General features: G+C 33.8%; 1 protein-coding gene across 1 annotated transcript in view; it reads right to left on the bottom strand.

Moving 5' to 3' along the window:
• Positions 1 to 3812: 3812 nt before the first annotated feature.
• The window catches only part of LOC140451186 (lipase 3-like), a 30961-nt gene continuing 19842 nt past the window's right edge, over positions 3813 to 14931 (bottom strand). Inside the window, exon 5 of the mRNA XM_072544920.1 lies at positions 3813 to 3860. Coding sequence (XP_072401021.1) covers positions 3825 to 3860 — 36 coding nt within the window. The 3' untranslated portion in view covers positions 3813 to 3824. The remainder of the gene's footprint in view (positions 3861 to 14931) is intronic.

The following is a 14931-nucleotide window of genomic DNA, read 5'->3' as shown; positions in this document are numbered from 1 at the left end:
GAATACTGCGTAAAACTAGCAATAGATCAGAATAATTATTGCGAGTATATAAGTCGCAAAGTTTAATAATGTAAAACATACATTTTACAGTCGTAGAAATAGTTTTAATAAAAGATGTCAAGCTGCTGGTTTGGCGTTATAAAATGGTCGAATACGGAAACTGAAAAACTGAATAGACCAAATAGAACCGTACTAACTAAAAACCGCATGAACCACCCCAAATCATGCATCCAACCCATGATACTCCCATGCAAATAAGGAGGAAAAAGAACGGGGTGTTTTGGAAATATCACCCACTACTAAAAGACAAAAAAAAGACAATAAAAACACAAAGACAAAAACATATAGAGCATCAATTAGACCAGTGATATCATACGGAGCGGAAGTAATGTGTCTTACGAAAAAAGATATACAAAAACTAAGAATTATTAAAAGAAAAATTATGACAAAAAACACCGCCCAATAAAGATAGTATAAGGAGAATATAGAAGACTAATGCAGTATGAAATAAGAAATAGAAATATAACTGAAGAGAAGACATCGTAAAATTTATTAATGCACAAAGACTAAGATGGTTTGGACATCTACAAAAAAGAAAAAAAGACTTCTCAAACAAACCTGAAACCAGTAATAAACAGACCAACCGGAAGACATGTTCGCATGATTTAACCTAAAATGTAATTCCCACTAAGATATTAAATAATCATCATCATCAGTGGTGCTACAGCTCTAGTTGAGCCTTGACCTTCCCCAGTCTATTTCGCCAGTCGTTTCTGTTCATAGCCAACCGTTGTCAATTTGCCGCGCCGATTTTCCTTGCGTCCTCGTCCACACCGTCCCTCCATCTCAGTCGTGGTCTGCCTCTACTCCTATTTCCCACTGGGACCGATAATAGAGTTCGTCTGGGTGGGTAATTTTCATTTGCTCTTGACACATGTCCAGCCCATCTAAGCCTACCTATTTTTATGAAGGATATTACATCTCTACCATTTACTATTTTTTTATAATTCTCGTACAATTCGAAATTATATCGCATTCTCCAAATACCATTCTCACAGAATGCGCCCATTATTCTTCTTAGTATCTTCCTTTCGAAGACGAGCAGAAGATTTGCGTCTGTTTTGGAGATGGTCCATGTTTCTGACCCATATGTCAGCACTGGTAGGATGAGTGTTCTATATATTATTAGTTTGGTTTTCTGGCTTAAATTTCTGTTTTTTAGCTCCTTGCTTAGTCCAAAATAACATTTGTTTGCTAGCAGTACCCTCCGTTTTACTTCTTCAGATGTGTCATTATCGTTTGTTATGAGAGAACCCAAATATGTAAACTTATTTACTACCTCAAAATTATATTGGTCTATACTGAAGTTTTCTTCGGCGTTTCTAGCTCTATCTCTGTTATTTGGAATAGATGCTAACATTTTGGTTTTTTCCTCGTTTATTTTAAGGCCCATATTTTGTGCGGCTGTCAAGAAGGTGGAAGTCATCTCTTTAAGTCCTCGTGTAGTACGTGCGATCAAATCCAGATCGTCAGCGTAAGCCATAATCTGCGTTGATTTATTAAAGATTGTTCCCCTATTGTGTAACTCGGCATCTCTTATAGTCTTTTCTAACGCTATATTAAAGAGAAGGCACGCCAGCGCGTCTCCCTGCCTTAACCCTGCATATGTTTCAAACGCTTGTGACATATCGCCTTGTATTTGCACTCTGCAGATCACTTTACTCATAGTTGATTTTACGAGCCTTATTAATTTATGGGGAATGTTAAGTTCATTCATGGCTTCGTATAATTTACCTCTTAGGACGCTATCATACGCTGACTTAAAGTCCACAAAGAGATGGAACGTGTCAATATTAAATTCATTGGTTTTTTCTAAGATTTGACGTAGCACAAAAATCTGGTCAATTGTTGACCTACCTGGCCTAAAACCGCTTTGATACTCACCAAGGATTTCTTCCACGTACGTACTTAAACGGCTGTACAGGGTGTTGGAGAATATTTTGTACATTGTATTCAGAAGAGTTATACCCCTATAATTTTTACATTCCAACAAATCTCCCTTTTTTTGCAGTGGACATATGATTCCAGTGCACCATTCCTCTGGCATTTGTTCTTCTTCCCAGACTTTGACTATTATATTGTGAATTTGGTACATAATTCTGTTACCTCCATGTTTGATGAGCTCTGCGGGGATACAATCCACTCCTGGGGACTTGCTATTTTTGAATCGTGTGATTGCGTCTTTCACTTCAAATATTGAAGGAGGTTCTACGTGAGTGTTATTTCTTGGTTTTTGGGGTGACGCATCATTTTCCACTTCGGTACCAAGTAGTTCTTTGAAGTGCTCAACCCATCTGCTTTGTACTGCGTCAGCGGTACTGACTATATGTCCATTTTTGTCTCTACACCTCGTCAGCCGTGGTTTAAATTCTTTTCTTGTCTTATTTAGGATATTATAGAACTTTCTAGTTTCATTTTGCCCCTTTAATGATTGAAGCTCTTGCATAATCTGGTTTTCGAAGGTCCGCTTTTCCCTTCGATGTATGCGTTTTTCCTCCTTCCTAAGATCTTTGTACATTTGCTCCTTATCCCGTGTTCTTCTTTGTTGCATAAGTTTATATGCATAATTTTTTCTTTTAGTGATATCTTCACATTCATCGTCGAACCAACTGTTGCATGGAGTGGATTCTTCTGGTCCTATGACGTTGTTTGCCGCTTCCTTAATTGTTCTTCTACATATATCCCATTGTTCGCTAGCTGTTAAATTCTCATCTGTTGTGCTTTCATGTTCAAGGTAATTTTGATACCTTTCTAGTGCACGGGGCTCTTTCAAGAGTTTTAAATTGTAGCAAGTACTTTTCTTGCCCTTTTCTTTTTTTGCATTTGAGATTCTTGCTCTTATTTTTGCACCTACTAAGAAGTGGTCTGAATCTATATTAGCTCCACGATAAGTACGTACATCCATTAGATTAGAGAAGTGCCTGGTTTCTATTAGGGTGTGATCTATTTGATTTTTGGTTGTATCATCAGGCGACGTCCATGTTAGTTTATGGATATTAAATAATACCGGATTATTTAATTTTTAACCACCAACAAAAATGTAATATATGATGACAATAATTATGAATTAAGTACCTACATAATTTCTTTGTCGATGACAGTGTTTAGATAATATGAATCATTTTTCAATGATATGTGTGTATGAAATCTTATTACTCTAATAACAAATGTTCCTGCAAAGGTGTAACTTTGTTTATTTGGTATTATATTCCGCTGGACACAGCAGAGCAGTAAAATATTATACATAAATATGTTGTAACAGATATCTTTGCTAACTTACTCTTCTATAGTTATAAAGATATCATCATTAAACGGTAAAGCGTATTTGATAAAATTACTGTCTACACAACTTGGCAACTCAGCTAACGAATATAACGAAAGAACACTGTAGTTTATGTTATGGTTTGAAAAAATTACAGAGTCATCATGTAGAAATCTACAATTAAGTTAAAAAAATTACAACAGCTGCATGCCGTAGTAGAGCCATCTCTAGGATAAGAAACAAATTAATATAGGGTGCAGATCAACCTTAATCAAAGATAAATTTCTCTGCACACGGATAATCCCTGAACTGATATAGGAATACTACATAGAATAGAACAAATTTTTGTTATCTTAAATTTGATCACTAAATTTCTATAAAAATATATTGCTTACCTCTGGTGAAACTAACTGATCAGTTTTTCCACAAAAGAGAGCAGCTGGATACTTTATGTTTTGCAAATCATATAGCGGAGGAGAACTAGCATTGTATTTTTGTTTGTTTACCTTCGGACCATAGTCGTAATTTTGAAAATTTCCTGTAATAATTTTAAACTTATTATTAAGAAATATCATTATACAACTTCTGAATAAAAAACATAATAAAATCTCTTTAATTATTTATGCATGTTTAGGCAGTTTATGCATGTTAAAGCAACTCGTATCATTTTCTGCATTTTAAACGCGTCACATGATAAGTCGGTGATCAAAAGAGATTGGAACTATCTCAGTTGGATGGGCGCAGTTAAAGATAAATTCAAAATCAAATAACTTCTTTAATTAAAAGAAATCTCTTTTTTTATCTATGTGTCCTTTGAGTTCGCCATATTCATGTGGAAAATCAAAGTATTTTTCGACGTTCGCTGGTACTTGACGAAAATTATTTTTTTTTTAGATTAATTCCGATTGGTTTTGTTTTGTTCTAGTACACTCCGTCAGGTTTATATCAAGGAATAATTTTGCAAAATCATAGCACAATACTTTTTTCCATTTATTTATTTGTTACATTATTTTCCATTTTTATTCCAGCCTTTTAATCTTGTAGTACTATTTTATGGGTACTGGTAAAATTTACAATTATAATATAAATAATTATAAATTTAAAATTATATTAACTTTATATTTTAAACTATTAGAGCAAATTTGAATATTTAGCTATAAGTGATAATATTGCGCACATCGACGGTCAGTAGCAGGCCTCCGAAGTATGGCTAAGAGGTAATAATGCATATAAATATTTATTACATCGTAAGAGCGTTTGGATAAATCTTATTTAAAGATATTGGTAATTATAAACGCTAAAAATGACAGTTTAGTTCCTTTGATTTTCGTAAAACTGTGAGACCGCCCGAGAGGCATTTGTGGATATAAGTAATACAATTAGTATATTAATTTGTGCGCATAGTTTGATTTGGTTATAGTCCATTTCCACCATATTGATAGCACATTATGTATGCAAATCCCTAAACTGTTGATACGGGTGACTCAATGAAAAATAGATATTTGTCAACAATTTTACAGAAGTATATAGGAAAACAATTTTAAATTGAGTATGACCACCAGGTATAAAGGTTGAAGCAGAATAGAATACAATAGTTTTGAGGGTTACTAATCCCTAAATAAAGTTGCCAGTGTCGGAGTGATGGAGATTAACAGGTACTAATGAATTTGCAAGAAATGTAAAATGTTTATTTTATTGGTTATATATAAAATAATTTGTGGCCGTAACAGGGGCCGATTTGTAAAAAAATGAATATTATTTTAATCAAATTCCATTTCAGATTCAATGCTTTCTTCAAAATCTAAGGAATCTTCAACTCTAATGTTAATAATTACCGGTTCCAGCATTGCATCAGTCATATTATCCAAATTCCACATTTTATTTTCTTATTTGTGAGCATGACTAACAGCATTTTTTCAATTTTCTGGAGTTACTTTTGATAAGGAATGTTCTAATAATTGTTGTAAGTCTGCTAATTTAAAAGTTTTGTTGTTGCGTCCGACTTCACCCTTTACTTGAGACCATATATTTTCTATCGGATTCAGATCACAGTGGTATGGGGGTAAACGTAAAATAATTACATCACGGTTTAATGCCATTTCATCAATTATATATTTTTTATAAGCTGCTTTATGTTGCCTTACAATAGGTAAAAATTCCTTGTTTGTCGAATTCTCCTTGTACTCAATTGCGTGTTTATCCAACCATTCGATTATCTCTTCTTTTTTCCATGCCGTTGTTGGCAATTTTTCTGCTAGTCTTGAATGGTAACTAGCATTATCCATGACTATGACAGAATTTTTTGGAATTAAATCCAACATTTGCTCAAAATATTCTTTAAAAACGTCAGCAGTCATTTCCTCGTGGTAATCTTTGGTTGATTTTGAGGCAAAACTTAATAATTTACCATTGACAAAACCGTATTCGTTTCCAATATGGGTTATTATTAGTCTGCGTCCTTTTCCAACGGGAATATTGTTTATTCCAGTAGATACACCTTCGATGAATGCCTGACGGGAACTTTTCACATTTGTATCAACCCATAGATATGGTACAGTATGACCTTGATTTAGCCAAGTCTCGTCCAAATAAAAAATTGTTTTCCCTTCTTCTCGGTACTTTTTAATAGTTCTTAGATAATCTCGTCTCCAACATACAATGTAATCTTTTTCAATTAAAACTGATTTTCTTCTATTCTTTTGCCAACGAAATCCCATCTCTCCCAATAGTCCCCATAATTTCTTGTTGCTTATGATTGGTAACTCTTCGTTTTCTCTAATTAATGTTTGGATTTTGTCCAATGTTGGAAATTCTTTGTTAAAAAAAATGAGCGGACGCTGCGTCTTATCATGTTTTTATGTATTTCTTCAATTTCCAAGGGTTTACTCCCTCCACTCTTCTTGGGAGATGAAACGATTCCTCCTTTTCTTTCTTTCAGGAATCTATAAATTTTGCTTCTCCAACCCCTGTCATATTTTAACAATTTCACGAACATTACTTAAAGGGCGTTGATGTACAAGTGCATCGTGTACATTTAATATTATATTTTTCTCTCTTAGACTGAAGGCACCTTTAAAACTACACTTAACCGGGATAAAAGCTGTTGTCGACGTCATTTTTAAATGCAAATAACAAAATATCCACACCAAAAACATTGGTAGGTAAGACATGAACAATGTACATCTACAAACTAAATTGAAGATGCAAACAATTTCTAATTTATATTATTGGCGTAAGCTGTAATGTGGCATAAAAAGTACTTAAACTATCATTAGTAAAGCCTTATCAGTAATTCCAGGTAATCGTTCAAAGAAGGTATTCTTTTTGTGTCAGGCGATAACTTGTATAGAAAATAATAATCACCTTTAAATTACTATTTACATCAATTTATTTCGTAAAACATTGAATTCTCTCGTTAATCACCCGTGTATAATTAACAATAATCGTGTGGCATATATACCGACGTTTTTTACGCACAAAAAAGGTATAGTGAGATTAGTGGACACTTATTTTACAGAAGATTTTTTAAAAGATAATGAATTATTGACGGCATTTTAAAAATATTAATTTTTTTTATTTATGTCAAAACAAGTATAGGGTGACGCCTATGGTTTTTTGACCTGTTGAGGATTTGCATACATAATGTGCTAACAATATGATGGAAAAGGACTATAGTTGTGTTTACGAGACATTCACTTAGGGTCAAATTTCCCTTGTTTTTGGCTTGGTTATTGATTTTTGACAGTTCGCGCTTTATGAGCCATAATCTGTTCTTATTTATTTTGAAAATCTTGCAGTTTGAGGACACCAAACAAGAACAACGAACTCAGTTGAGAAAAACTGTGCCGTTTATAAACTGGTATATTAATAGAGTGATAAAAATATATACACTATCCAAATGGGAAACTGTGAATTGACGAATCGATGATTTTCTGGAGAGGTCGATTAAAAATTCGCAACTATATAAAAGGAAAAAGATACAAATTTGTAATTAAACTTTACTTTGCGCGTAAGCCTAATGGCATCGCCATCAATATATTGGCATATATTGTTTTAGGCTTCCCATCTTTTTATTCTCTCTGCTAACCTTGCATTGAGATCTCATTCATTCTGACTTTTTCTAATAACCTCTAGATAACTTAATTGGACCACTATCTTGAAATTGTATTCCCTTGATTCATTCGAAATAAAAGTAAACTGCCCCTCGTCTGTCATTTGTTCTAACCTTTCTCTTTTATAATAACCCCCAGATAAGTAAAATGGACAACTCTTTTAAAATTATATTCCCTTGATTCATTAGATATGAAAGTAAACTGCCCCTCGTCTGCCATTAGTTCTAACCTTTCTCTTTTATAATAACCCCCAGATAAGTAAAATGGACCACTCTTTTGAAATTATATTCCCTTGATTCATTAGATATGAAAGTAAACTGCACCTCTTCTTTTTATTCTGTATTTCCGAGTTTCATATACTTGGACTATTCCTTGTTTACCTCTAGGTTAAAATAGTTTGCATCATTTTATAATCTTTTTATAACATTTTGTTATTCTTTTCTTGTTTTCGTTAGAACAGTAAGATTATCAGCGAAGACCAGACATTGGTGTTCATTGTTGAAGATGAATCCGAAAGCACCGTGAATAACGGATCTCATTGTCTAAGATCTCTATTTACTTTAAAATCATCCGATGAAAATCAGATGAGTTTTTCTCATCCTTTTATACGCTTGTTTAATACCTATGAAAAACGCATGAAAGGTTACCTATTCATAGCAGGTAGTCTGGATTTCTTTTAGTGTAAAAATCTGATCTGTCACGGATCTATTAACTCTTAAACCGGGCTGATACTTACCTAGTTCATCATCAGCAAATTTGGTATCTCCCTCTATCTCTACCTTAGCATCCTGGCTAACATCTTGTAAGATGTATCCAACAGAGCAACACCTCTGTAATTTTCATATGTCAATATATTTCCCTTTTTCTATGTGGGGCATAATATAGCTTTGGTTCATTCTTTGGGCACATTTTTCTCTTTCCGTATTTTCTTGATAAGACTATAAACCTTTTTTTTTGCAGTTCCTCCCTTCAATTATTTAGCATTACTTTAGCTATTTGTTTTTTCATAGTCTTTTGTTATTTTTGAGTCCACTGAAAATATTTTTAATCTCTCCTTCACAAGGCAGTTCTATTATTATGTCATTATCCTATATAAGGAAATTTTCATACTTATCTGCATTTTTTTATTCAGCAGTTCACTAAAATGCCTCTCCCATATACTCATCACTGATGCGTTTCATCTTCTTTTTTCATGTAAAAATTGTAATTCTGGTATCCCATTTTAGTTTTTTAACTTCTTGATAAAATTTTAATGACCGTATTTCTTTTCTCTGAAATCTTAACTTGTATTATTTTCTAAAATTCTTCAAATTTCTTGTATTATTTTTTCGTTATATTTTCTTTTCTTTCGTCTATATACCCTTTTCCTTATTCTTCTTTGATCTTTGTAACTCTTATTCATACCATCATTTATATTTGTTAGTGAAAATTGGCTTATTCTTTCCTTTTCCTCTGTTATTTTAAAGCATTCTCCATTAAACCAATTCTTCCTTGCTTTTGTTTGGCTCTTTTGTGAAATACTGTTATCATTTGCTCTAGTTATGGCCTCTCTTGTAGTTTGCCACACTTGCTCTATTTCTAGTTTCCTTTCTTCTTTCTGGGATAATAGCTTATTATTCATTTAGTTGATATAATTTCTGTTTATTTAATTTTTTAGCAAATGGTGCTACTCCATTTTGGCTGATTTCATACTTTTTATATTTCTTATAAATTTCTTGTGGTTTCTTTCCATTAATACGTGATCAATCTGGTTAATTGTGCTTTTATCAGGAGACATCCAGGTCCCGTATGTATTTATTTTCGTTCTAACCGATATCTTCTAACCACCATATTTTTCCATCTCAAAAATTATTAGCCTTTAGCCATTATCATTTGTCACTGTGTGATTTCTATGTATTTCAGCTACTGCGTCATAAATAGCTTCTTTTTCTACTTTTTCATTAAAATCACCGATTACTATTTGTATATCATGTTTTGATAGATGCTCATACAAATGATGCGTGCGTGTTAATTATAGTTTAATTAATTTTTTCACTTTTTTTGTATTACGCACATTCCGTCTGAGATCGGTCTGCATGACACAACGACAGACACGGTCTTTCCCGCCATTTTTAAATAGTGCTATGCACTCTAAGTGATTTTATTTCCCATTTTCTTAGTCTCTTGTAGAGCCATAACATCTATTTTGTATTTTTTTATTCCATTGGTTAGCTCCTTAAATGCTCCATCATAAAAGGACACTCTAATATTACAGGCCGCTAGTATCATCTCGTTATTGCATTTTCTTCTTTTATGCCCCCCTATCAGCTCTCTTTTTTCCTTGGCCCTTTTATTTTTTTAATTTAACTTTATTTAACTTTCCAACTTATTATAGCGAGTAATTCATATTTTTGCTTCTTGCTTGGGTCGTTTTCTTCATATCAGTCCTATCGTCCCTTATCATTATTTTGCTTTTTCTAGTATTTTATTTTTTCTATTCCACTTTCATACCTCTCCTTTTATTGTTATCTTATTAAAGCCCCTTTTACTTCTTTTCTAGTTTTTCTCTCTTCGATTGCTTTTTGTCTTATCGTGCTCTGCATTTTTCTTTGTTTTTTACTCAAATTGTAGTTTGTAAAAACTCGTGAGTCTTTTAAGCTTTTTAGTTTGTATGATTAATTCTGCATTATTTTTTCTTTCTCAGTAATATCTTCTTATTCTATCAGACATGTATATTCTGCCCGTTTCCGTACTGTTTTAATTTTTGTTCCGATTCTTAGGTGCCGTTTTAAGAATTCTGTTACTTCCTTTTCTATTGTTTTTAAGATTTTCCAAGCCCATTTTTAAGCCATTTACGATGTTTTCCTCTTTCTTCTTTTTCTAACAGCTTAATCGTTTTTTATGTTTTTCTTAATACTGCCTTCATTTGTTTATTTTTTGGCTGCTTTCTTATAGTTCTCTAGTTGAGTTTTATTGCATTTTTTAAATCTTCATTCCTAAGATTCTTTGTTTTTTCCTTTGTTCTACCATGTTCTGCCTCATCTCTTATATTTCATTTTTATTGCCGTATGTTTAGCTTTAACAATTTATGTAATTTTGCATCAAAGAAAATGATAAACATAATTATCATTTTCTTGTTTTGCCGATAACCTTATGATTCTTTTAATTCTTCGGAACGCTTTACTTTCCTATTCACATCAGATCAAGTTTAACAGCAGAGGTTGAGCAGTGCAGTTGTATGCTTCAGTAGGAGCGAGTATACAATGTTAAGTAGTCTTTATTAGGACTAAGGGGTGCGAACCTTGGTAACTTGTAATTATTAAAGAGAAGAGCAGATGCAAATTTGTTTTTAAACTGTTGAAGAGCTATTATTATAGGCTTCTCGCAGAGGTTATTTTCAGCTTAGCATCGGTGAAGAATTTATACAAGAAGCACTACTATAAAAAGATTGACGAAATTCTACAACAGATCAAGGAACTCCATATAATCATCAAAGAAAAAGGTGAAGAAAACAAAAGACTAACGTACAAAATTCTGGCCTTAATGAAACAGAATATAAACAAAGAAACAAAAATATCAGATTAGAAAAAAGTAACCGAAAATCTGGCAAAAAGAATGAATTTAAAGTTAGAATCCAAAAAAACAGAGAAAAAACGAAGGCTTCCAAAGAGAAAATACAAGTAACACAAAACGAGGAAACAGCACAGAACATGGAAACCAAGGATGGCAGATGGCAAACATACTCAGTAAGGAAAAGATCTGGCAAAGCAATTACAGAGGAAGCAGTAAAAATAAGCGTTGCGGAAAAGCAAACATAGCTAATCCAAAAATGCAAAGAAAAAGTGCTGGATAAAACCATCAAAGAGAAACAAACAGAAAGGAACGCAAAGGAAGGACAGCCTAACACCAGCAAAGCTGTGAAAATTTGCCACGTCTGGACGATCAATAGTCATCGAGACTAAAACCAGAGACGACTATCTCGAGATGGTAAGCTAGAAAACCACACTTCCAGCGTTGACTTCATTGCTTATCTGATTGACAAAGATAAGCTTAAAAGGGTCATAGTCAGATGATTGTCTGCGAATATAGACACCACAACAATCCTCAACCCTCAACGAACTTATTATCAGCATGGAGATAAAAGTAACGAAAGTCATTAACATAATCTCCAAAAGAGAAGACAAAAAACCTCTTTTTCTGTTTATGGTTATGATTAAGCAAATAGTTCAAAACTGGATGACCAGAGAGGCACTCTGCTCAAAAAAGAATCCTAAGTATAATGGACGAAAAAGCATTGACATTTTCAATAGACTCAGAAACCACCCCAACAGGATATTAAGAAAGTTGACGGAGTACGACCTAAACACAAGGACGTCGCATAGACAACCAAAGCAACAATTAACTAAATATAGGTAAGAAGGATAATGAAAAACTGAGATAGTCACAGAGTAGTCAAATCAATGTTTTTCGACATTGAGAACAAAAAAAAATGGGGCAAAATCTCTGCACCCAACCAAGAGATGGCTGGTTGGATGAGTCTTAATGACTGCAGCAATTCGGTCACATTCTGGCAAGACTAAAACGATAGTAGGCATATAAGAGCAATTATACACCGGGATGTGTGAGTGCAATACACACCTGGCAATGCACACCCCACCTCACGCACACATAGTAGTAGTTTAGTACGTAGTTAAAAAATAAAAATCTCAAAAAACTTATACACGGGGTGTGTGAGAGCAGTATACACTTGGGAATGCACACCCCATAGGTAAGTTAGCTTAGTAGTAGTAGTTAGTATAATTCGTTCACTTTCTAAACCAAACCAACGTCTCAACCGAACCTCAAATATCGTGTGAATCCTGTTTTCTCGTAAATAATTCAATACAAAATATATAAAAAACCCGTCAGTATACCAGCCGTTTAGGCTTAGGCCCCTCAGGCAGATCGTATGCAGATCCTATCACGAATTCCGAGCACCAAGATCATGTGCGGCATACATGGGCTCGGTGGCAGGACCCCACTCGAATGCCCAGCCGGAGAGTAGAACAAAATTTATTTTGCCAAATCGGTGACTGAATGGCCGATCACACACATTTTTTCGGACAGAGACCAATCAGCTCAGGCAGGTGGCTCTTTATTCGGAACACACACTTTTTCTTTTAGAGACACTAGTCCTGATATCAAGTTGGAGTAACTTTAGTTAAGTCAGTAAAGTAAATAGGAAGAAAAGTCAATATGTGTGTTAGGTGGCCTTACCACAGTGAATAAAAACAGGATGTTCCATTAACCAGGGCATCCAAAGTAACTTTCAGATCATAAGCCTCCTCACGTAAGTAACACGATGAGGAGGGGTGGAGGAAAAAAAGGTCAGATAGGTACCACTTTAATAGCGAAGTGTGGCCGGTTTGATTTTCGGACATGTATATCCCACTTTACAATGGTATTCACATGTTCCTTAGGAGCAGGGTTGATCTCTTTGTGTGTGTGTGTGTGTGTGTGTGTGTGTGTGTGTGTGTGTGTGTGTGTGTGTGTGTGTGTGTGTGTGTGTGTGTGTGTGTGTGTGTGTGTGTGTGTGTGTGTGTGTGTGTGTGTGTGTGTGTGTGTGTGTGTGTATGTGTGTGTGTGTGTATGTGCTTGCCTTCCTCTTCACTTTCTTCTTCACTTCTTTGCCTTTATTGCCGCTCGTCATTGCTATAATTATCCTTAATTAAAAATTCACAATACAAAAGCCACCAGTACCGGGTCAACCCCTTCGAGTTTTAATTTTTATCGATGGTATTCGATTTTTTAAAATTCTTATTGTAACACTCGTAATTTTCAGGTAGTTATCTTTATCTTTTTAATCCAGTATTCTAACGTCGCATGAAAATCTAATGTAACTCCCACGTGCAGGCGCGATAATGGACTTTACAATGAAAATAAAATGGTATATGTATAACATCCAATAAACTTGCTTTTGAACAGTATTTCGTGATTTTTTACGGCCAATTTTATACAGCACTAATATTCACTTTTATTAGTTTAAAATTAATAGTTTTTATTTGGGTTTTAATTTCATTTCGTTCCTGTTTTATATATTTTAGACTAAATTTTGATTTGTTTGTTTGAAGTGTGTATTTTTTAAATACAATATTTCTTAAAATTATTGAACAAAATAAGGTTTTTTATTGACCGCCACAGCGGCATTCCCCGGCATATTTTATGAAATCAGATTGTTTTATGTAAGAACCGTCCCTGGGGCGATCTTGTATGAAAAAAAAATAAAAAACTTGAACTTATTGTAAAGCCCAGTACCTAATAAAAAAATTAGATTAACATTTTTAAAAAAATCTGTAGCCCGTTTTCATTACCACAAGTAAGGTCCGGAGTTGAATGTGTTAAAATAAATAATTATGTTAGTACTACAGTAAGATACGGTCCTACCTGATACAATGAGTTGACCAAAATGAAGAGCTTGCTTGACTGAGATTGTGTCTATCATTATACTTAATACGGATGCTACGTCCTCCTAAAACAAGTCAATTATTTACAACGCTCTTATTTATTTATTTATAAAAACATACTTATATGTATAATATGTATTCATTTTAATTCTTCTCATGACCTCTTCGTTTTTTTTTTATTTTTGTCTCGCAGAGTTATTCCTAACACGGATCGCTCCATTCTTCTCTGTGTGACTATTAGTTTAGTAGCCGAGGCTTTTGTTAAAATTAGTGTTTCTGCTCCGTATGTCAACACTGAGAGTACATGTTGATCAAATACGTTTTTCTTCAGGTATGTGAGTAGTTCACTTTTAAAAGGTTTCCTCAGTTTTCCCTATGCTGTCCACCCAAGACCTATTCTTCTCTTCAGTTTATGGGTCTCATTATTCCTACTAATCATAATTTTACAAGCTCAACTTATTGCTCATCAATACTAATGTTCTAGTTGGCAATATATTTTTCATGATCTTGCCTTAAAAACCCACTACTGAACATAGCCATTCTCTCGTGTTTTTAATACACCAATGCTGATGTTCTGGTTAGGTACCAAATTTGTCAATATTTTTGTTTTCTAGAACACAACCAGTTTCTGTAACATCTTCTTGCCCTTTCTAAATTCTCAGCTTTTATGACTATATCATCGGCGAAAATTAAGTTCTTTGGATATTCTCCATCTATTTTATTCCCTTTGTGAACCAATCCAAATTCTTAAAAGCATGTTCTAGCACAGTATTAAAAGGTTTAGGTGACATTGTGTTCCTTTGTCTAACCCACCGCTCTATTTATATCTATATTTATACGATTACTGTTAGTATGTAATTTGACAGGGTTTGTTGCCTGTAGGTATGTATAATAATTTTGTAGGTATATATTGTATAATAATTTTGCATACCTACAGTCTAGCCTACATTCTTTTAGCGACTGTAGGCCCAACTGTGTTAAAGGCTTGGTCAAAATCGGCAAATATTAGCACTAGAGGTTTATTGTATTCCAGTAATTTCTCCATTAGGGTTTGTATCCTATCTAGATGGTCAAT

Source organism: Diabrotica undecimpunctata, chromosome 9 (genome assembly GCF_040954645.1).
Source record: "Diabrotica undecimpunctata isolate CICGRU chromosome 9, icDiaUnde3, whole genome shotgun sequence".
In the NCBI taxonomy this organism is placed as follows: Eukaryota; Metazoa; Arthropoda; class Insecta; order Coleoptera; family Chrysomelidae; genus Diabrotica; species Diabrotica undecimpunctata.
Note: the sequence above shows the minus strand (reverse complement) of the source record. Positions and strands in the feature narration are given on the sequence as shown.